At 54.8% G+C, this 23,785-nt stretch overlaps 1 protein-coding gene across 2 annotated transcripts; it reads left to right on the top strand.

The window, feature by feature from the left end:
• The first annotated feature begins 1,086 nt into the window (after positions 1-1,086).
• Positions 1,087-23,718, top strand: TFAP2E (transcription factor AP-2 epsilon). Of its 2 annotated transcripts, XM_053999088.1 has the most exons (8): positions 1,087-1,166; positions 1,280-1,726; positions 2,025-2,076; positions 14,876-15,094; positions 17,552-17,780; positions 17,990-18,108; positions 21,094-21,235; positions 21,784-23,718. In XM_053999088.1, exons 1-8 carry the CDS (start codon positions 1,140-1,142, stop codon positions 22,070-22,072), a joined length of 1,524 nt encoding a protein of 507 aa, XP_053855063.1. In that variant the 5' UTR covers positions 1,087-1,139; the 3' UTR covers positions 22,073-23,718. The 2 variants fall into 2 exon arrangements, with proteins under 2 accessions (XP_053855063.1, XP_053855064.1); XM_053999089.1 differs by lacking the exon at positions 14,876-15,094.
• Positions 23,719-23,785: the final 67 nt, after the last annotated feature.

Below are 23,785 nucleotides of genomic sequence, written 5' to 3'. Positions count from 1 at the left end.
CTGTCCGCGAGTGTGTGCTGGGGTGGGAGCGGCCGAGCGTGTGCCCGTGGGGATGGGCACGGCCCCTCCGCCGTGGGACCTGCGTGGCCGTGATATCGGGGGGACGGGGGGCGTCATTGGGGTCACTCAGTGCCGCTGGCGGGGCCTTCCCGTCTGCCCGGCTCGCCCCGCCGGTGTCCGGTGCCCGGTGCCGCGCTCAGGGACCCGGTGGTGCGGGCCCGCCTCGTCCTGCCCGGAGGGAGGGCTCAAACAGAGAGTGAGGGAGGGATGGGGAGGCGGAGGGAGGGACAGAGAGGCGGAGGGAGGGATGGAGGAGGGCGGAGAGGCGGGCATGCTGCCCGTCGGTGCTCCCCGTTTTCCCCTGGCTCTGTCGCACCCGCTGCCCGTCCTCCCGTCCATCTCTTCGGGCAGCGAGCCAGTCCCGGAGCGCCCCCAGACACTTCTCGCTGTCCCCAGTCCAGGATGCAGCTCCCCGCTCCCCGTCGGGGAGGAGGGTGAAGCGCCCCGGGAGAAGCCCCGAGCTCTCCCGGCAGGACCGGCCCCGGGCCCCGCTCCTGCCGCGCTCGCGGGAGGTCGCAGCTCTCCCGGCGGGGCCCCGCACCCGGCTCGGGCTAATAAAGTCAAACCGTAGAGCATCCCCGCGGCCCCGCAGCCCGCCCGCACTCTTGGGCTCTCCCGACCCTCGGGGCTCGCTCCCCGGTGCGTTCCGGGGCGCTCCGCGGCGGGACCCTCAGGCGGCGCGGCGCGGCCCGGGGCAGGGGACCCGCGGTGGCACCGGGGGGAGGGTGTGCTGTACGGTGCGACAGGGGAGCGGAGGTAGCACCAGCCACGCTCCCAGGGGGCGGCGGGTGCCCCTCGCCCCCCGCCCCGGCCGCCTCCCGCCGCCGTCCCGCCGCGCCCGCTGTCGGGAGCCGTCGGGGCCCCGCGGGAGCGGGCGGCGCGTCCCCGTCCCCGCGCTCTGACGCGCGCTCCCGGGGCGGCGGGCGCGCCCCCGCCGCTATAACTGGCGTGCATGGAGTCGGGGCCGGCGCAGAGGAGCGGGCGGGCGATGGGAGACGCCGCTCCGGCGGGATAGAGGGGCGGAGACGGGGGCACCCCCGGGGCCCGGCCCGCCCGGGGCTTGCCGCGGGCCCGCACCGATGCTTGTGCACAGCTACCCGGGCATGGTGAGTGCGGGACGAGCACGGGTGGGACGGGACGAGACGGGACGGGACGGGGGGTCGGGGGCTGGGGCCGGGGGTCCATGCCCGCCTCACCGCCGCTCTTTTCGCCGCCGCAGGACCGCGCTGAGGGGCTGCCCGGGGCGCCGGCCGGGGCCCGCCTGCCGCAGCTGCCCTCGCTCAACCAGGCGCCCTACGGCTCGGCGCCGCCGCTCTGCCACACGCCCGCCGCCGACTTCCAGCCGCCCTACTTCCCCCCGCCGTACCCGCAGCCGCCGCTGCCCTACCCACAGGGCCAGGAGCCCGCTTACCCTCACCTGGCGGACCCGTACGCGGCGCTCAGCCCTCTGCACCAGCACCAGCAGCCGGCCTGGCCCCCGCAGCGCGGCCGGCAGGACGAGCCGGGGCTGCTCTCGCAGACCCACCGCGCCCTGGGGCTCGACCCTCGCCGCGAGTACCCCGCCGTGCCCCGCCTGCTCCACGGGCTGCCCGACGGCGGCCACGGCCTCGCCGACGGCCCGCTGGGCCTCCACGGCCTCGGCCACCACGGCCTCGAGGACATCCAGGTACGGGGAGACGGCGGGAGCACCGGGAGGGTGCCCGGGGTGGGTTGGTTGCACGGGGACGGGGCCAGACTCCTCCGCCTGTGCGACCGGGGACTCCGGGCCAGGACGAGTCGGACCCCACGGCGTCCGTACCCCCGGGCAAGCAGAAACATCGGGCCGGGGATTTCCATGCTGGGGCTCGTTCGGAGTTCCTTCTGGCCGGGGGCAGCGGGGGGATCGGGCCGCGGCCGCGCTGTCCCCGCGCCGCGAGCCGCCGGTGCCCGGAGCCGGCTGACGGCTCTTCCCTCGGTGCTTTCAGGCCGTGGACGACGGCGGGATGAACCTGCTCGATCAGTCCGTGATCAAGAAAGGTAAGAAGAGCGCGGCGGCTCAGCGGAAAGCGGCACCGGACCGGGCCCCGCTCCTGCCCTCGGGGCTCCCCAGCGTCGGGTCCCCCCGCGTCCGCCCTCCCGCGGGGCTGCCCGTCGGGAAGGGCTCGCTGCTGTCCCCGGCGAGACTAAAACGAAAGCGGCGGGTCCCGGCGGGCCAGCGCGCCCACCCGCCCCGGCCCGCTGCTCTCCCTCGGGCGGTACCGCGGCCGCCGCTCCTTCCCGGTACCGAAGGGCCCGGACGGGCGGACCCTGCTGCCGGGGAGCCCCGGGGCCCACCCCGCCGGCGGCCGCGTACGGTTTGCGTGGAAAGCCCGGGGATGCCCCGGCGGCAGCTCCCGGTGCTCCCGGTCCCTTCGGAGCCCCGCGCCCGGCGGCGGGGAAGGCAGCATGGGCCGCGAACCGCTCCACACCGCCCCGGACCGCGGCGGATCGGGCCCGTTCGGCGGGACTGGTACCGAGGGGAAGGACGCGTTTAACGGAGACGTGGCGCGGCTTTGGGGCCGGTGCTGCCCGTCCTTGCAGCCGGGAGCGTCCCGCAGCCCCATCTCGGCAAAACCCGGGTCTGCGGAGACCCGCCTCTGCCGCTCCAGAACCGGGGCTTCGCTGCGGGACCGGTGGGGAGGAGCAGCCTTCCCCTGCGGGGCTGGCGCGGGGAACGGGGCTGCGGGCAGAGCTCCCGCTCGACCCCCGGGGTCTCCCGCGTCCGGTTCTGCCCCGCACGCTGACCAGTCCCCCACATCCCAAGGAACCGGTGGGTAGAACAGCTCAACTCCCTAAAATATTTCTGTACTAAATCTTCCGCCGGGGCTTTGCGAGAGTGAGGAGAGGGGCCCGGAACGTCCAGCGCGGTGCTCGGGGCAATCCCTACTATGGAATATTCCAGCACTGCTCTTGGCTTCTCCCCGTGATTTTTTATAGAAATACGTGGATGGGAAGCTCGCGTTTAACCACCGACCCCCGGTGCGAAGGGAACCTCAGCCACCGGCACGGCTCGGTAACGTGGGCCGGTGGGTGCTACGGCCCCGCAGTCCCGGTGCCGGTCCGGGCCGCGGCCGATCCCCGGTAACTGCACGAAAAGCCTCCCGATCGTGCGGTTCTTCCCCAGCTGCCATCGGTCGTTTCAGGGGGGAGCGGCGCTCCTGGTGCGCCGCAGCCCCTTTCCCTAGAAAAGGCTGTTCTAGGAACACGCGGCTGCCAGCGGGACATTAATGACCCGCATTAATTGAGCTTTAATCAGAACGCTGGAGAGGCGTTTCATTAAATATTCGGGAGTGAGGAATGGTTGCAAGAAGCTGAGGGGTGCGTAAACCGGCACCGACCTTATCTCCGCGGCTTGGGCCGGGCAGGAGCACCCCGGAACGCTCGGGAAACACTCCGCAGTGGGAATGTTTGCCTGGAAGTTCCGTTGGAGTTATAGTGGTTCGTTGGGGTTTTTCCCCTCCTTTTTCCAAAAGCGCCATTAATAGAATTTTTTGTCTCCTATCGGGAGGATTTGTCGTTGTTTAGTGCCTGGATTTTTTTTGCCCTTTGAGAGTCTCTTGTCCTCTAGTCTTGGAAAGAAAAAAAAAAAAAAAAAAAAAAAAAAAGGAAAAATAAAATTAAAATATCGCTGGCTGAAGGCAGGAACGGTGCAAAAAGCTCGACCGCAACCCCTGTGCTCAAGGACACTTGTTCTTCCACACCCGTTCATGTTTGGGTATTTTTTAAATGTTAAAATATTAATATATCTTTACCGTCCCTCTTTTTGCCTTCTTTTTTTATTTTTTTTTAAATTTCTTCTATTATTTTTCCTGTGTTTGGAGAGCGAAGCTCCGAGTTTGATGGAGAAATCGATAAATCCAAAGCCCAGAGCGTGTTTCTGGGGGTAGCTGGGCAGGCACACTGGGAGCGGCGGGACGGAGCCACCGGGGCTTCCTGGAAGCGGCGGCAGCAGCGGGGGCTCTGTCCCGGCACCGCTCCGTCACCCACCCCGCTGTCGGGGATCGGGAGAACGGGGACCGGAGCTGATGGCCACGCTCCCCTTTCCCTGCCCCTGGAAGCTCCCAAACGGGCGAGTTCAGCTCCAAAGAAATCGGAGGAATTATGGAAGGTGCAGCCGGGAATCCCTCTGCCCTCCTCACGGCCCGGGGAATAAATTCCTTTACATTCAGCTTTATTTAATTTTTTTAGAATGTATAAAATGTGGTCGTTCTCACTCTGCTGGCTCTGTCAGCTTTGAGCTGTGTTCTGGAGCCCCAGCGGGGCCAGAGCCGAGCCCGGGCCCCCGCGGGTGAATGACACCCCAGGAAAAATAAAATCAAATTAAAACCATCTGAGGCAGCTGCCGGCGGGTCCCGGGCAGAAGGTGCCGGAGGGAGCGGCTGGGCAGCAGGGCTCGAGGACCCCCTCTCTGAAGGGAGCGAGGGTAAACCTAAAAAGCGCAGTTTTGTCCTAAATCGCACCGGGATCCCAAATACCGATTAATCCTGGAATTCCTGACGGAATGGCCGTCGGACAGAAACCTGATAGAAATCTTTGCGTGTGGAAACGCCTAATTAGTTGCCGAGATTCTGTTGTCCTGATTCAACAAAAATATTAATCACCTGCCCCAAATCCCCAAACCCCCCTTTTAACTCCCGTCCTTGGAGTCGCATTTAGTCCCCGGTGAGAAGGAGCCCGGAACGGGAGGGAAGAGCCCGCAGCCCCGCGCTGTCCCCGCAGCCCGTCCCCTCCGGTATCCCGGGATTTCGGGGCCATCCCCGCGGCAGGGGGGTCACTGCCGATGTCCCCCGGCACGGACGGGCCCCGCCGCGGGCGCGGGGCTGCGCTGCCCGGCGCGGGGAAGGTTCTGCCCGGAGCCTCGGAGCGCTCTGTGGGAGCATCCCTGTCTGCGTGTCTGTTTTCCCTCCTTTTCCTTCTTAAATAAACTTCCAGCCGTTAATACAATTCCGGGGATTTTGTGGGCATCTCGGAGACGCGGGGCATTGCCACCCTCTCCCCTCCGAGTGTTTTCCCCAGCCCGCAGCGCTGCGGTCCCTTGGCTGCAGGTAACCCCGAATGAAACAAGTGGAGAGGAAAAGCGGGGATTCGCCCCGGGACCCCCATCCCGCGGCGGGGGGAGCCGGGTGCCGGCGGCGGGTGCAGCCCAGGGAGGCAGATCCCGGCTGGAAACAGGCGTTCAAATCCCCATTTCCACCGCTGCCCTCGGGACTGCTTCTGGTTCGTTGTCGCCGTGGTGATCCCTAGGGCTGGAGGCGCCGGGTGATGAAGGGTACCGAGAAATCCCCAGTGAGGGGGTCCAGTTTGGTTGTGGGGTGCGGTGTGTGAGCTGGGATTTCACTTGGAGCAGGGAGAGATGTGATGGTTCTGAAAAACGGAGGATGAGTTTTTCCCCCGTGCTGTCGTGACAAATGCGGTGATAGAATTTGTTTGGGAATTAAATGGATAAAATCTTGGATAGGGCAGCAGAGCATCTATGAATATCTTGTACCCCCATTTGTTCATTCTCCCTTTTTTTTCCCAGAAGTATTTCAGAAATTGTTTTCTTTGCCTTTCTTTTGTTGTTGTTTTGTTTGTGGTTGGGTTTATTATTATAATAATTATTATTAATTTTACTTTCCCTTCCAAGCATTTATATAAGACCAGGAAGATATTAGACTGGGAAACATTAAAATTAGCTCTGAAAAAGTTAGCTGGGGTTCTGGCAGCTCAGGAATTTTCTTCTCCACTCACCTGCTGCCCTGATGTTCAGTTGCCCAGATCAGCTACAGAGATCTTGCTGTGAGACCCCCCCAGACATAAAACTGGGGACTCAGCAAGTCCCGAGCTCCTGGTGCAGGGTGCGACCTTCTGGTTATGAAATCAAGCATTAGGTCGTTGTGCTCAGTAGCAAAAAATCCTGCAGCTTGGTTGTAAAATAAGGAGGGGTTTTATTGCTTTCACATCCTTTTGGGATCAGCAGAAAGCTTCTGGGAGAGCCTTTTTATTACAAAGAAAAATACAAATCTCTTTCCCTGGCACCTGGGGACACGCTGGGGTGCGGGAGCAGCCCTGGGTCCTGCTGGCCGTGGGCAGGAGTGAGCTGGGGCCCCGTGGCAGCGGGAGCAGCGGGAGCCACAGGGGCCGGCGCACCCGCTCGCGGGCACAACTTTTGGCTGTGGCATTTTACAACCTGGAGCAGAGACAGAGCAGGGTGTGACCAGCGTGGGCTCACATTGGCACCCAGGCGCTCCCTGGGCTCCGTGCTGGGGCAGTGGGACCTGGTGCTGCCGCTGTCCCTCGTTTTTGTGGACCTGGTGCTGCCGCTGTCCCTCGTTTTTTGTGGATCTGGTGCTGCCGCTGTCCCTCGTTTTTGTGGACCTGGTGCTGCCGCTGTCCCTCGTTTTTGTGGATCTGTCCCTCCTGTTTGTGGAGCTGGCTGCTCCCTCATGTTTGTGACTTGTTCCAGTTTCCACCCGAGGCTTTCGAGCCGCTCTGAGGGGCAGTGCTAGCGTTTCTGCTCAGGAATGTGGACCTGTTTGGCTGGATACTGGACAGACAGATGGAAAGCTGTGCCTCAGAGTCCACAGTCAGGAATACTGCAAGAAGTAGCTGTCACTACTAAGGAATGCGGCAGAGGAGGGAGATTAAGACCGAGATCCTTAGATCCACTCGCCACCGCAAGGGAGCTCCAGGTTTTGAAGCTTCTCAGCTTCTTCTCAAGCTGGTGGGACTGTGGCACTGGCATGACGGCAGCAGTGCCGTTTCTCCTTTGTTTTGGTGCAAGGAGGAATTGAACTGTAAGAAATGTAAGAAACCAGATGTGGCAGGGGGGGAAAAAAATCCTGAAAGAATGGTAGATTAGATAAACATCATTTCCTGTGACGAGCAAGGTAATAAATGAGGTCATCCTGTAAAACACCTGGGGCTGTGAAGACACAGCTTTTCTAGGACTGTCCAGGGCCGTGGGTGGAGGTGCTTGGCTTCCAGTCAGCTGCAGGGTGCCGGGCTCGCTGGGGAGCCCTCCCAGCTCTCTGCAGCTTCATCTGCAGCAGCAGCTTGCCTGAGTAGGAAAAGGGGCTCACCCGGGACAAGCCGGGTCTTGACTGGAAGTTTTGCTGCCTTAGTGCTGCTCACGAATGCTTTAAAGTTTCGACAAGCCCTCGCACACACCGGGAGATAGAGCAGCGTGCCTCAAAACAGTCACACCTCCCGAGCCCGGCGCTTCTCCCTCGCGCACACGGTGCGCGGCAGGAACACCTACTAATCAAACAGAGAAACTTAAAAGAAAGTTTTTACTCTGAACTGCATCCAGATCACCATTCCTCCATTAAAATTATATTTTTAATGTCCTATAATTGCACCAGGATAAGCCCAGGTGTGTGTTCATGTGAGATAACACACGCGGGTACTGGTGAAGGCGCTGGGCTTTGTCTCAACCTCCCCAGTGCCTCCCAGGCATGTGTTATCTCCAAGTTTCATGTACCTTGTCATGACTTACTGTTTAATTAGATGTTTTTAAATGAATTTTTTTCTTTGTTTGAAATAAAGAGCGACTGTTAAAGGGTAGGTTCAGGAAAGCCAGCTTGGGTTGTTTTTTGGCATGTGGCTTGAGCCAAAGCAGCAGCACCTCTGCTCTGGGAGGAGAACCTCAGGTGAGGCTTCCCCATGGACAGCACCGAGCGAGCAGCACAGATGTGTTGGGCTTGCTCTGGAGCACCTTTCCCTTCATTTTGGGGGCTATTAGGTATTTTTGCAGTTCGGTGGCCACTGTCACATCACTACCCTGGCTCCCACAGGGGCTACTTCATCCACAGGTGGACCGGCAGCAGGACAGCCTCGGCCAGGTGACACCTGTGATGTTTGTCACTGCAAAGGAAGCGGTGCCAATATCTTAATTTGTGTGACAGCACAGGTACCTGCCTCACTGGGGTCCATCAGGACACACAGCCACGGCAGCACAGACACAGGCAAGACCCAGAGGGACCCATCAATGTCACTCCAGCCCAGGGTCACACTAAACCTGCAGCAGAGCAGAGGCAAACACAGACTATTCCTCCCAGTTTATTAATATTCCAAGATATATGATCTCAGAAAAAAAAATGTTTGCAATCTCGCTTAATTATTTGAAGAGCCTAAATGATGTTCTCTGAAGTCCTAGACTAGCACTCTAACCACTAAACCATCCCACCCTTTCCTGTGAGATCCAAGGAATTACTCACTCTTTCTGTCCTTCCATTTGTTTGTTTATTTTAATTCTTAATGGAGGAACTAATTAGCAAATCTGGATGTGATGCTTGGACCTGCTGTGTGTTCAGCTCTCATCTCCCTGGCCTGCCCCCAACCCAGCTCTGCTGCGCCTGGGTATTGCCTTCCCTTTGGTGAGAAGTGTTGTGGTTTTGGGAGAAAGGGCAGAGAAGCACATGGGAGCGAGAGGGAATTGCTAGAAATTAATTAATTTCCATTAAACAACCCCAAAACACAGCATGGCAGAAGCTTGGGGCTTGGAGCAGGACAAGGGGAGCTGGGAGCAGGTTCACCTTCGTGGCTTAAAAATCCATCACAGTGTCTGCCGTGCGTGCTTGGGATTCCAGCCTGGCTGAGTGTCCCCACCCTCTATCTCAGGCATTTATCTGGCATCAGTCACCAGAGTGCTGAGGCGCCAGGGAGCGAGGGATCGGGTCAGGTCCTGTTCCCTCCGGACTGGTCAGACAGGTCCCAGGGAGCAAGTGGTGTCCCCAGGGCTCCCTGGGAGCCCCAGAGTGGCCACAAGCATGGGAGAAAGCAGAGCCACCATCCCAGGCCGGGAGAGGTGCGAGCAGAGGATCTGACCCAGGGTGCTTAGGGAGGTTTCCAGCACAAGACCCCAGTTAGCAAGAGATGGGGTGGCCATTGAAAAACCATCGTCAGAGGGTTTGTCTCACCAACACACTGGTGTCAGCAACGCAGGGCATCTGAGCAAGGAAAGGGAAAAGGCTTTTTTGCTGTGACAGTGGCTGAGCAGTGCCTGTCCCCAGAGCAATCCCTGGAGAAGCCGGCAGCTCCGGAGGAGCCGCTGAACCGAGACATTCACGTTGCTGCGGTCAGACCCAGACTGAAACCCCGCCAGCTCGGCGGGCTGGCAGCGAGCTCACTATGAAGAGAAGAATTTTTTCTATTATTATTCATGTCTAATCTTTGCTGGATGGTCTTTTGCCCTCCAACAACCTGAATAGATTTAACAAATCGACAGGAACATCGCAGTGGCTTCCACGGGATCGGCCACCGCTCACCGCGATGTCACAGCTTTGTTCTCCCCTCAGCTTATGGAGATCCACACAAATTCAGGTGCATCTATAGGGAATGCAGGGAAAATCTCCCCTGCATGTTATTGTGAAATGGATTAGACTGTTTAAACACATAAAGATCTCATAGACTGGGTGCTGAAGTGTTTGTGCTGCTAAAGGAGTAAAGTTGGGGTGGTTGATGCTGCAGGCAGAGTCATGGAGTGTGTGGGGCCAGGAGCACTCACTGCAGCACAGCCAGGGGTGACATTGGATGGGAAACTTCCCTTGGTGTCAGCATGGAGGAGCAGCATGGGTTTCCAATTCCCCCGGCTCTCCAGCCTCCCTTTTCTAAACCTGTTTGGTTTGTGCTGTGAAACATGAATTCTATACGGGCAGAATTTGAACTGAATTTTAAATAATTGTTCAGTAATTGAACTGAAATTGAAACAGTTCATTTTCTAATGTAGATATGGAAGGGCATAGCTGCAGATTCAGAAAAAGTAATTTAGAATCAAGGGGGAGGGAAATAATGTGAATTACCAGACTAAACTGACTTCTCCAATGAAGTCGCTGCATCGGGGCAGCTTCCAACCAATAGTGCAGGAAATATCTCCAAACACTTTATCACTCAAAAGCAGAACCCAAATAATTTTCATTCCTTCCCCTTAAAGGTTCAGACACCTGAGTTTTACTATTTAGGGGGACATTTTAATCATTGATGTTTGGTGCCTTCCAGTGAAGTGTTTCTGCAGTTACTGCTCAGGCTGTGACATCAGGGCTCCGCAGACAGCAGAATCCACTCCATGAAATGAAGCATGGAAAGGAAACGTGGGAACTCACCACAAATTAATTGTGAGCAGTTTCCAAAAAACTGACAAACTGTTCTGAATAGCAGCATATTTGAAGTCGAGTCATTCCTAAATGGCGAAGCAGAAAATGCATTAGCTGAAATTATCAATTGCAAAGCACTTTCTAGTCCTTTTCCCAAGTCCTGCAGGAGCACAGGAGGCTGAGTAAATTTTAATCTTATATCAGCTGGCCATTCCTATCAAAGCATGATGTACTCAGCAGGGGCCATTCTTAACCAAGTCATTATACCCACGGATTTGGGGGAGTCTGAACCTTCCTGCTCTGTCAATCCATCCCAAGCTCCCCAGGAGACACCTGCAGTGACACATGGTTGGGACTTCACTGGGTCAAACAGAGGCACAGAATGAAAAATGGAATTAATATCACATGGCAACTTCATATTTCTTTCCCAACCTGATGAATGGATTTGCATGAGAAACAAAATGTTAAATATGTGAATTTTGCATAGGCATGGGACCTCTCCTGATTAGCTTTCTCATGGGAATAGATTGAAGTTGTATCCCTGCTCTCCTCTGAGGGTCCAAGATTCATTTCCCTATCAGAGCTCAGCGATCTCGAAAACCCACAGATAAAACCAAGATTCTTTCCATCCTTCCATTTGAAAGGCCGATGATGGTGGTTCCTAGAGAGGCTCTTTGACAGGGGGACTTGGTTCAGGTTGTGCATTCGAGATAAAGAGAATACCTGTATAATCCCCTCTGGGAAGAGAGGATAATTACAGACTGCGAGTTTGAAATACAGCTGATGGCTCTGACCTCCTTCCCTGGACCATCAATAAATACCTCTCTGCTGAAACACCAGGAAATTGGTGCAGCTGAACTCTGCAGCACCTCCTCCCTGAAAAAGGGCTTTTAAAGGCATGGCAGGAGCAGCTGCCCCTGGCTCACACCCACATCCAGATATTTTTTTATATATGTATCTCCATCTTATAATTTACATCAGAGACATTCAAACGAAGGTTAGATGAGCTCACTGACGGCTCTTCCCGGAAGACAGCAGCAATCCCTCACCTCTCTGCGGCACTTCCATCAGGGGCTGCACACAAACATCCATCAGCCCGAGCTTCCCCCGCTGCCGGCCCGGAGCGGGTCAGAGCAGCGGGACCCCCGGCCGGGGAGCAAACCGGGGGGCTTGGGGCTGTCACCGCTGCACCTGCAGAGTCACGGCACCAAAACCTCGGCACCTGCGGCAGGTTTGGAGGGTGCAGGTGCGCCCTTGCCGGGCAGCGCGGCTCAGCTCTCAGCCCCGCAGCGATGCCCGAGGCAGCCGAGCCGACCGGGGCACGGCCCTGGAGAGGGACGGGGGGCTGAGAGGCTTTGCTGGGGGGCTGGAGACAGCGCTGTTGTGCCTGAAGATGAGCGATTGCTTTGTCCCAGGTTGTCTCCTAAGGCGATTCACTGCTACCTCTTTAAAATGCAACCCCAACAGTAGCGCACTCCCACTTTTAAAGGGATGTCGCAATAAAAGCTCCGATATCCAGGGATTCCGCCTTACCGAGGAAGAGAATTTACCTGTAGTGTATCTGGAGAGAGAAGAAAACAGACTTGTAAGACGGGCAGCGATTTGCATGTTCCCTCTGGACCTGTTTTTCCCCTTACAGCACCCCGAGCTCCAGCTGGAAATGGAACAGAATAAATAACACCACGATAAGCAACTCAATTCCCAAGTACCACAAATTTTCCTGCTTACAGATAATTTTGCAAGCAAGCAGCACATTTCTCCTATGGAAACGAGTCTGTACTTCGTATTTTTCTCTTTTTGTAGGCTAAGTTTCTTTTCCCTTAAACGCAAAAGTCGATGGTTTGCTGCCAGCCCTGAGCACGGACGCCGGCTCCCGCAGCTCCCGGCAATCCCGGCATCGAAGAGTGAGCCGGGCTGCAGCTGCACCTTTTTCACCGAATATTTACATTTCAAAGTGCCCACTTCCAGGAATCACAATGGTAATTTCACCCGCAAACTTTGGTGAACAAATATGAGGAAGGAGAAGGACTGCAGGAGCTAAGGGATGGAGCATCCCCAGCCCGGACCATGCGCGAGAGGGAGGATGAGGAAGCGGCGGCGCAGGGCTGCGGATCGGTTCGCGCTGGATTTCACTGGGCAAAAGCAGGAAATCCTCCAAGGTTTTCTAGGTGAAAGCCTTTGAAGAATGGGTTTGTTTTGCTCCTTCTTTTTACCTCTTAAACTTAAAAGCCAAAGGACCTATCTCTGCAAGCCAGAACAGAAGTGGCAGAAACTTCGTGCTTTCTTTTGGGACACTTTGAAGGCATGAGGCTCCTTATTCCATTGGCTGGATTCACAGCTGAGCAATCCATTCAGCCGTGTTTATACCTTTCTCCCGGCTGTCTCCTGAAAAACCCTCAGGGAGACAAGGCTGTGGCATCCCATCCCACGGGCTGCAGCATCGCTGGAGGTGTGGGACTCCTATTGTTCGTGGAATTGCCTTTCCATTGCCTGTCTGCTCCAAGGGGCATCATCACATCCTGTGCTCAGGGGCTGGACCAGCTCTTCCTGGTGCATTCAACACCCAAGGACTTCTCACCTGGGGAAATCTCCCACCAGAGACTACTTGGAAAGTTTTAATTTGGTATCATAACATCCCTCCCAGGTAGACATTATTATATTATTACCTGCAATTTGTTGCTGGAGACAGTCAAGCTCAAACGGGGATAGTGACTTGTCCTGTGTCATAACACAATTTCATTCTGGCTGTGCCAGATACAAGGAGATAACCCCAGGCAGGCAGGGTGTTCTCAGCTCAGGGAAGTCAAGGGATGAAACCCTTGGTGGTTTTGGACACCAGGACTTGTTTGAAATCACTCTCTGCATCAGGGTTTTTTGAGCCACAGCAAATGAACTTGTGGGGGTTCATCATCTGACAGTTACACCAGGGTACGTTTAAAAGACAAACCAGAGCTGACTCAACACAAAAGGGTCCTCTGATGGGAGATCACAAACCTCATGGTTCACAGGGAAGATGGAGTCATGTGTACCTGCTCCAAGCACGGGGGCAAGCAACTCACATGGGAGTTTGGGTCTCTCCACTGCTGCTCACACACTCCTGGAATACGATGGACTGCAAGTGGCACCTGCCCTGTGAGGTTCAAGGCTGCAGTGAGAGGCTGAGTCTGATGGAAACACTTCCTGTGAGGTGTACAGAAAAAATGAGGATCATTTCCCTTCCCACACTCAGCAAGATTCTGCTGTGTGCCTGTTACTGCCGTGCTGCCCTTCTCCAAACCACCACAGCACCAGGAGCCGAGATGGTGTGGTGAAAAACAGCTCGACTTCACAGCTTCCTGCAGAAAATCCAGCAAACAGAGGCTGTACGTAATCAGCCTGCAGCACAGCACTTCCCAACACTTGGGCAACAGCTGAAGCCTGGACTGCTTGGAAAGGCATTCCCACAGACTGGAATTGCACACACACAGATCGTACCCATGTACCTGAGCTGTGGTAAATCATTTAACTTGCTCTGTGCCTCAATTTCCCCCAGCTGCACTAAGGAGCTGGCTTGAGTCAGGAGTGAGTTAATGGCTTTGGTGGCTGGTGCTGTACCAGCACTGGGCTGAGGATCAGCAATGTGTGAAGCCCTTTGAGGTCTGCCAGCATAACCTTATTCCAAAATCTGTTTTCCCTTTCAGATCTGACCCCTATGTGCCAGTGCTTACCTGTGTCCAGCCCACCTGCAGCATCCCCAGGGCAGGTCAAAATGCTTCACAGGGGTTATAATTTTTGAAATCTGCAGCCAAGCTCACCTGAATTTGCTGATTTAGAAGTAGCAGGATTAATCCAAATGTACAACACTTCCATGGGAAAAACCCTCTCAGAAATGCCAGGCACTTTAAGAAAAGAACTAAAAAAAATCTTTAAGAGGACAGAGTGAAGAAATTAAGCATCAGTAAATAATAATTGATAAATAATAAGAACAGATAACAAAGAGGACCTTGCACTCCCCAGGAGTGCTCTGAGCAGTCGTTAAAGGTCTGAATCCCTTTCTTTGGCTGAATCAACCCAAACTGCCACTTGTGCCCGCCCATTTATTGCTTCCTGGGCTGGGCTGGGGTGACCCAGGGGTACCCCATCCCACTCACCAGGCAGGGCTGGAGGTGTGGTTGTTTGGGCACCAGCATCCAACCCTTCCTCATCAGCTTTGCAGCGTGTTGGCGTGCCACTGAGTGCACGAGCATCTCTGGGATGTGGTTCTGGGTTTCCATGGTCAGGAGTGGGACCCGAGCCTGCCCAAGCTCCTGCCAGGTGAACAAGGGAGGGAGAGCCGGGTCACTGTGGGAAAGGTGATGTCCTACTCTGCCAAAAAACGGGTGTTTCCTATGGCTGATCGCAGGACCTCAGGAGGGATGACGATGAGGGCCACGATGTGACATTTCTATCCCCAGCTGCAAAGCCACAAGGGCGGGGCTCAGCTCCTTGTTGTGCCTGTTCGCTCCTTCACTCAGGCGCCGCAGTCCCCGCTCGCGTCGGGGCTCTTCAGTGCCTCAAACCTCACCGTGCAGACCCTGTCTCTGCTCCAAAGGGTCGCTCCTCTGCGCCGCAGCCGGGATGAGCCCTCGGCACGAGGCTGCGGGAGCGGCACGGAGCGCTGCCCGGCCGGGCTCGGAAGGGCGCAGGGGGTCGGCGCCGGGGCGTGGGGCTGTCGCACCGCTCTCATGCTTCCTTCTTGTCTGCAGGCTGGCTCAGGTGCTCCGATCACCTGCTGCTTGCGGGAACAGGAAAGCAGCAACTGAAGATCGAGGGGGACTTTTGGTTTACTCAGATGACAAGAGACAATTTTGGTTCCCCAAAAGCCAAGGAAACAAAGCTGTCAGGCTTTAATGGTAGCTTGTCTCCCTCCTGCAGCATGTTTATGGGCAAACAAGCTGCAGATCAGACCAGGCAAACAGCAGCAGGTGAGGCTCAATAACAATAATTCGTGATGAATGGCGAATGTGGCTTTGTTTATTCTTGTTGTGTTGAGGCAACGCTGTCTAATGGATGAAGCACTGCTGCAGGACTCCGGGGCCCGGCTCAGCTCCCAGCGCTGCCGCCTGCTCCATCCCTCCCTCACCTCCCGTGTGCCCCGTGAGGGCACAAGCTCTACGTGACAATGACACAGCCACCCTGTCCCACACCTGCACGTGCCCAAAGTGACGGGGCTGTGGCCTTGGCTGAGGCTTTGAGGCAGAAGAGCAATGCCAAAATCCACGCTCAGTGCTGGTGCCTGCCTGGTTTGCTTGTGGCACGGAGCTGGGCTGACCCAGCTGTGCTGGGCTTTACCCTTCACAGCAGTCAGCTCCAGGGCACGGCTTTCCAGGGCTTTGTTTCTGACTGTAGCATCATTCTAAAACCTCCAGTACGTGTTTCCCAAGTGTTGTGTCTCCGTGTTGCACATCAGCATCATCCGTGCCTCCCTGTCACTGCCTGTGGGGCGACTGGCAAACACAGACCCTTCTCCAGCCCAGCTCTCCACTGGCTCCGGTGTTAAGTCACACTGGTACCAGCTGGGTTTGCCTCCTCCCCAGACGCCGTGCCCCATGGATGTGTGGTGAGGCACGAGCCCTCTCCCTCTCCCTGCATGGCTCTGCTCTCCCTGGGGTGTGCGCAGCTCCTCGGCCACGCATGCGGCTTGAGCGCAGCCACGGCATGCACAGACGTATCCAAACATAATCCAGGCTACAGAGCGGATCAGGTACACACAGCTCTTCACACCATCCTCCAAGCAGCACCTGCTCCCCTGGGGGGGGGTCTGGTTTGGGGGTGGCCCTTTCTGCAGAAGAACCCCATTGCTGGGACCCTGCAGGGCCCCGCAGCTCAGCAGAACTGCACGGGTGTTTGCAAACCACGCTCTGACTTTTGATTTTAAGGGATCCCCTAGAGACTAACCTAACCTGTTCTGGGACTGCGGAAGAAAGCTTTGAAGTTGCTCCTTCCTGGAAATAGTTCTGGTTTCCTACAACGTTCCTGTGTTTGTTCTGCCCTGAACCAGCCTCAGCCATGGCAAACACTGACCGCAGCTGCCAGCTCCAGCAGGGCACTGGTGCATCTCGCCCTTTGCTCCCTGACTTTGTGCAAGTTTTGTGCTGGGAGGAAACTCCATGTCCTTCAGCTGCTTTCCATTCATCCCTTAGTCTTAAAACATGAGTCATTTTTATGTAGCATGTGCTGATTTTTATTGCCATGCTAGCAGATCGTGGAGTTGGATTTACAATATGCCGATTGTAAACGCCCCCTCACAGGTCCAGTCCATGCACCCTCCCTGGTTAATCCTGGGGCTTCTGTTTCATGTTGGGCATATGTATTTCCTTTATAAACCATGGCATTCACTGCTGCATTACTTGCAGGAGCCATCTGACTGTGACACAGTCATTCCTGAGGAAGCACAAAGAATGCCAGGGCTGAAACGATCTTTGGGTTCTTTCAAAACCTGCTTTTTTTTCCCCTGAGTTAAATTGGTTATTAATTTCAGAGCATAAAAGCCAAAGAGATTTGGCACAAGTTTCACCCACAGTTTTAACTTATGAACCTTTATTGCGTCTAGGAATGTCTCTTATGGAATGATAAATGGGAAAACTGAGCCCCTTTGCCCCAGTGTGGTGCTGTAGGCCCAATGAGATGCTGCAGTTACCAGTGCTGCCTAACCTTGTGTTAATTGACTTTTGCCCATTAAGCAAAGGGAAGTTTGTGTGGACTAATTGGGTTTGATCTTCTCAAGCTTCCTTTAAGCCAGGGATGATGAAAGTTTAGGGGCTGTGGCTATTTGTGGGGTTAATCCCAGAGCTGAAGGCAAAGAAACTCTTTCCCCTGGTTCCCGTGGGCACATAATGGAAGCGCAGCTCTCGGCCAGCCCAGCAGCTCCCGGGTTTGGGGCAGGGAATGGAGGTGCTGGCTCAGGTGGTTGATCCTGCCTGGTGGGATGCAGCGTGTGCTGGCACAGAGCTGGGCTGCAGCTGCAGGCCCTGGAGAGGATTGGCATCCTGGCCAGCGAGACAAGCCACGTTTTGCCTGGCCACCCACCTCCACGGAGCACCCAGAGGGGACGGGGAGGGCAGCTGGTCACAGGTCCAGCCAGCAACACTGTGGACAATCCTCAGTCTTCCAGGAGACCAGCCCAAACCTTGGCTTTAATTACAGCTGGGCTGGGAGGTGTGGGAACGCAGGCGAGGGCAGCGTCCAGGCTTCTTCCTTTCCTTTAACCTTTATTTAGTTTAGTTTCATCACCCCACCTCGCTTCTCTCATTGAGGAAAATAAGGAACTAATGAGACATCCCAGCAGCCGTGCTGCTGTCTGGGAGGGGCTGGAGAGCTGCCTGGAGAGTCTGGGTCTCTCAGCCACGGTCTCCTCTTCTCTCCCTCTTCCTTGTCTCCAGTGCCCATCCCCTCGAAGGCCAACGGCACCACCATCTCCACCCTGTCCATGAACAAGGACGGCCTCATCGGAGGGGTCACGAATCCCAACGAGGTTTTCTGCTCCGTGCCCGGCCGCCTCTCCCTCCTCAGCTCCACCTCCAAGTACAAGGTGACGGTCGGGGAGGTGCAGAGGAGGCTCTCGCCCCCCGAGTGTCTCAACGCCTCTCTCCTCGGCGGGGTCCTCCGCAGGTAAGCTGCCCCGAGAGCCCCAAGATCCAAGTTCAGCACCGGCTCCTACCTCAGATACAGAGATGAGACATTCTGCTGTGTGGTACATTGAGGAATAGTATTTTTATTGTTTTTTCTTCTTTCAAATCTCAAAGCTTAAACTAGGATGATGGTTGTTTTAACATGAATTACGTGGAAATTTATTTTCCCTCTTTGTTTTCTCTTTTTAGAGCCAAATCAAAAAATGGAGGTCGGTGTTTAAGGGAAAGATTAGAGAAAATTGGACTAAATCTACCTGCAGGAAGGCGCAAAGCTGCCAACGTCACCCTGCTCACATCCCTCGTGGAAGGTAAGGGTCTCTCCCTGCTCCCGTGGAGGGTGGAGTGCCAAAACTTCCATCCCCTTAATTTCCAGCTTTCCACAAACCAGAACTCTTAAAATATGGAGTGGTCACCACTGAATGAACATGGCAATGTCCCTGTGTAAGTCTCCACAATGATTCAAGAATGTGACCTCTTAAATGAGCAGACTCTTGGGAACGCAGCGGGCAGAACGCAAAGGAAACCAAGACAGCAAATGTCCCAGAAAATGTCCAAGCATGGTTGCCCTGACTGTGGTAGGAGGTTGGAACTGCATGATCTTTAAGATCTCTTACAACCCAAACCACTCTAGAACTCTCTGCTTCCATGTCTGTTTTCCAAAACTCAGCCATTTCTGTTGGATCAGATGTGGCCCATGGAAAAGGCCTCCTCATGGATGCCAAGCAGGACTGTGAGCATCCTGCTGGCTGGAGCTCAGGGTATCCCTCATGTCTTCAAACTGGTTCTAACACTTGGGTCACAGAGACCAAACACAGAAAAAGCCTGACTAAAGCTGCCAAGAATTTCCCAGCTGCTCTGCAGCCCCGTGTGCCCACCTAAGGCACAGCTCAGGTGCTTCCAACCACGCCACCCTCGGGCAGCATCCCAGGCTCAGGTCCGTGTCATGTCACCTGCAAAGAAGGAAATGCCCCATATCCAAGTGCTTTCCTCCTCCAGGAAATGAGTGAGACACCAAGGAGATGTCAAACTGCTCTGAGGTTTTGCAGGTGGAGCTCAGGTGTGGAGCAGCCACCCTCAGAGCTATGGAAAAGGTGCTGCCCTGGCAGGCAGAGCCCTGCCCAGACATGTGAGGTGCCCCTGCCTAACTCGGTTACTCCTCCCCTCCTACTTCTCTCCGCCATGGAAATGATGATGTTGCCTCTGCATCCTGGGAGAAAAGCGCACGGGGATGCAAACAAATGGAATGACAGCTCTGCCTCCCTCTGAGCTCAGGAATCCATTGTGTCCCTGCCCAGCGCGGTGCAGGCAGCTGCCTTCGGATCCTGAATAGAAAATCATCCCCATTGTCGCCAGCAAGTTAAATGACCCGCTTCATTAGGCGGAGGTTGTTACCCAGGGCAGTTGGTTCCTGCTGAATGAAAGGCTGATTTCCATGAAAAGAAAAGAAAGAAAAGAATGAAGGAAAGAAAGGAAGGAAGAAATGTACAGTTTGATTTCAAGTGGCTGCCGATGTTTTGGTTCCTGCTTCCCAGCTCATAGTAAATAGGAGTGGTGCTATGTGTGTTTGATGGATATAATTTCCTCCTGCTTGTAAGCATGATGGAACCAGGGGATGTTTTACCCAGAGGAAAGTGCTGCTGCACTGCCATCACCCAGCACACACAAACTGGTTTGTCCTCCTCTGCCCCAAACACACTCTTTCCTGAATATTTGCTGTCTTGGCTTAATTTGTTTTCTCCCCTCTGCCTTCCTGAGGTCCAATTATTTAAAAGAGCCAACGGATGGGGTCTTGAGTGCTAATAAAATATTTTTTCTTACACTGACACACAGCCACTCATACAGATGGGGAGGATGTTCCTGGAGAACCCAGGGAGCACCAGGTAGAAACAGCTCCCCTGGGAGTCCTCAACAGGTACACCAAGCACTCGACCTCTCCTGGGCAAGTGCTCCATGAAAGCACCTCCAGCCTGGACGCAGGGGAGCAGCAGGGCTGTATTTCCACTCCAGAAACATCCCTAAGCTCTGGGAGGAGTTTTGCCCACAGCCAGGGTCTTGGTGCCCCCCTGCTCACCATGGCCCTCTGCACACCCTCCTGCAGCCTCTCCTCCTCAAGGTCTGGCTCAATGTGTCTTTAACACTAAAGCCAGAGTGCCCTGTCCCCCCTTGCACCTCTCTAATCCAGCATCCAAATTACCTTTAAAAAACGTTAAAATGTGCAGCCACTCACACACTCACGGAACAAATAAATCCCGGCTCCAGCCCTGGCTCTGACATGAGGTCACTCAGCTCTTTTTTATTATCCCAGCATCAGTTTTTCAGCAGTTGTTCCTTTCTGACTGTTCACACAAACAACTGCAATTCTGATTCTTTAGGTTTACCTTATTTGCTCTTTGTCTGGAGGAGGAGATGAAGTGGGAAGTACTGTTGTTATGTGGGAAGCAGAGACACTTCCCTGGAACAGGGCTCCACAGACTGAGCTCCAGGAGCCGGGCAGGGATCTGGGTTAATGCTATTAGGATGGATGGCCTAATACGTGTGAGCAGCAGGGGGGCAAGGCAAATTAGCTCTGCCTGCCCCACCGGGATTTCGGGTGTTGGGCATGATCAATTGCCATCAGCTCTGATTATTTCCACGGGGACGCCTGGAGATGGATCAATTCCATCAATGGGTGGGCATTTCCACGGGGTGATGGATACGCTGCCTGCACGTCCAGCCTGAGGGCCCCCGGGCGCTGTGGGGGATGTAACCCCCTTCCTCCTGCCCCTTCCTCCTGCCCTGCCTTGTCCAGCAGTCACGGGGCTGAGGTCACTCTGTGACCCTCCAGTTTCCCTTTCAATCTCTTCTCAATCTCTTGGAGAGGCCAAGCAGGAAATCTGGGAAGAAGTAGGGAAAGATGCAGCAGGGGATGTTCCCAAGTAAGAAATGCCTCTGCTATTCTTCCTTTAGCAGCAGGTGCCCAGAGTCACGCCTCACCCTGCTCCAAGGCCAGCACTGTCCTGATGCTCTTGTAAAAGGTAGTAAAGGAAGGACCCCGCTGCTGTTCAGAGCTGGCACTGGCTTATTTGGCCCACACATACTAATTGCCTTACAGATGAGAATAAGAAACTCAGTGGTGTTTCTGCAGCAAGAGACGAAGGTGGGGAGCGCTCTTGGGTGGCCACTGAGACAGGGAAGGGTGCCAGTCCCAGCAGGACCGAGCTCCAGCAGCGAGATGGCTGAAGCTCTCCAGGAGTTCCCAGTTCCCTGTCCCACTGTGTTGGCACAGCGCTGATGTCCCTCTGTCCTGCCCGCAGGTGAAGCCATTCACCTGGCTCGGGATTTCGGCTACGTCTGCGAAACGGAGTTCCCGGCCAAGGCGGCGGCAGAGTACCTGTGCCGGCAGCACTCCGACCCCACGGAGCTCCACACCAGGAAAAACATGCTGCTGGCTACCAAGTGAGTACAGAGGGCAATGAGCCACTGGTGCATTCGGGATCTGCAGCCGGGAGGGCAGCATTGGCCCCCAGACCTGGCTCTTCTGTGGGGAAGAGATGGGCTCACGCTGCAGGAAGGTGTCCAGCAGGGGGGACGGCCTGCACAGATTGAAGGGTTTGCTCCTGCATGGGAGAGGGTAACCCAGCCCGGGGGAGCATTGTGGTACTGCCTCATGTGCCCTTTCAAAGCTGGAGCAGCAGCAGGGGCTCCAGTTCTGCACTCAGGGGTTTTCCCAGGCTGGAGCCAAAATCTCCCTGTGGGGACATGGCTGCTGAGGCAAGGAGCAGGAAAAGAACCCCGAAATACACCCAGAGAAGTTGTGGATGCCCCACACCTGAAAGCATTTAATGCTAGGTTGGATGAAGCTCTGAGCAGTCTGGTGTCCACACCAGAGGGGTTGGAACCAGATGATCTTTTAGGTCCCTGCCAACCCAAACTGTTCTATGATTCTATGACTGTGTCCCGCAGCTCTCCACGTGCATTATAGTGACCAAACCTCTCTCTTTCAGGCAAATTTGCAAGGAGTTTGCAGACCTGATAGCCCAGGACCGCTCTCCGCTGGGGAACAGCCGCCCCTCGCTCATCCTGGAGCCCGGAGTCCAGAGCTGTTTGACTCATTTCAGCCTCATAACCCACGGCTTCGGGGGCCCGGCCATCTGCGCCGCCCTCACCGCCTTCCAGAACTACCTGGTGGAGTCCCTCAAGGGGCTGGATAAAATATTCATGAACAGCACGGGGAACGGGCACACGACCGGGGACTCCAAAGCGTCAGACAAAGAGGTGAAGCATCGGAAATAACAGCGCTGCCTCCCCCGGTGGGAGCTTCCCCCGGGCACCAGCGGTGGCTCCAGGGGGAAAGGTGACCCAGAGCACTGTTTTGTGAACTGCTGAGTTGGAACGTGTGGGGAAACTCGTGAAGCAAACAAGGAAAAGACAGGAAAAAAGGAAGACTTAAAAAATTTAAGAAGAAAGCAGTGCTAATGAACGTAGTGACACTGAGAGAAGCCAGGCTGATGGCTTTGGGGTTTTGCCTTTTTTTTTTTTTTTTTTTTTTTTTGTAACGTGGATGCAGGAAGCCAAGTCATGTGCAATTTGATTTTATTTTGCTTTTTAAAAAAACCCATAGTGAAATCCTGACGTGCTCCAGGAATTTGTTCCAACTGAAAAACTGAGAGGAAAGAGCAAAAGCCTCATCAGTGCAAGACCCAGAGCAGGAGCAGCCGAGGGCAGGGGGACAGAGCCCTGGCTCTACCTGGATTTATCCGCTGGTTTTGAGGCAAACACCCAGGAAAACTTCACATTTCCCCACCCACAGCCCAGCCCTGACACCAGGCCAAGGAAAACTGCTGGCAGAACTGCTGTGGATTTAAAGCAGGTCCAGGCTTTGTTTACAGCTTCAAACTGAGACTCACTGTGGATTTTCCCGTGGGCTGAGGAGCCCCAAGCCACAGCACGAGGGAGGAACAACCACACAGCCAAGGGGTCCCAGGGCAGGATCGAGGGGATCCTGCCCTCCTGGCTGGGGAGAAGGCAGGTGAAGTTAAACCCAGGACTAAATAAAACTCCACAACCCACAGATAACAGCACACAGGTTTCAAAAATTAGTAATAATAAAAAATAAAGCACAAGGAGCAGAACTTGAACCAGGCCAAACGGAACTCTTCTAAATCTGTATATATTTATTTATGTGTAATTAAAATCTGAAAGTTTTAAAATGTCCAGTGCAAGTTATTTATATCAAATTGAGTTGGGTTTTTTGGTTTGCCTTTTTTTTGTTTGATTGTTGGTTTGTTTGTTTGTTTTGGGTTGGGTTTTTTTTCTTTTGAAAGATGAAAATCTTTGGATTTTCTGCCATTCTGAAGTGGGAATGAAGTTTTGGATCCACCAAACTGTAGCATGGACAAGCTAGGCTGTGATGATGATGACTCTAGAAGTTCTGCAGGATTTTGTACTTGCTGTTGTTTCTCTTAATGCTGCAATAGATGTACAACACCCACACTACAATGTCATTCTCATTCTCTTAATAAACCTCTTTTTATTTGAAGAAAGCACCTCCATGGTCTTTGTGAGAAGGATCCTTCGCCTCTATGGTTATATCTTAAAAGGGATGGTATAGGTTATTATATGGAAATTATATAAAATTGCAGAGATTTAAAAAAGAATTCTCCAGCTTCATGGCTGGGGGTTGAGTGCTGCCACGAAGAGAGCTTGGGGGTGACAGGAGCTGGTGTTCCTGCCCGCTGTCCCCAGCCCTCGTGCTGAGCCAGCTGGCGCCACTGGAGATGAATGAGTTTGCTGATGTTTCAGAACTACTCAGGGTAGTCAAATCTAAACCTGTCTGTGAGGAGCTGCAGAAGGACTTCATGGTATTAGTGATAAAACAGAAGATAAAACAGCCCCACTGATCCCCAGGCAATGAAGCTCCAAATTAGTTTTGTTTGTGGCATCACCACGAGCAGGACTCCGCACCAGCACCTCCTACTTCCAGAGCTCAGAAATAAACACAATGGG

Source organism: Vidua macroura, chromosome 25, assembly GCF_024509145.1.
Source record: "Vidua macroura isolate BioBank_ID:100142 chromosome 25, ASM2450914v1, whole genome shotgun sequence".
Taxonomy (NCBI): Eukaryota; Metazoa; Chordata; class Aves; order Passeriformes; family Viduidae; genus Vidua; species Vidua macroura.
The sequence above is the reverse complement of the archived record's forward strand: the minus strand, read 5'-3'. Positions and strand labels throughout refer to the sequence as shown.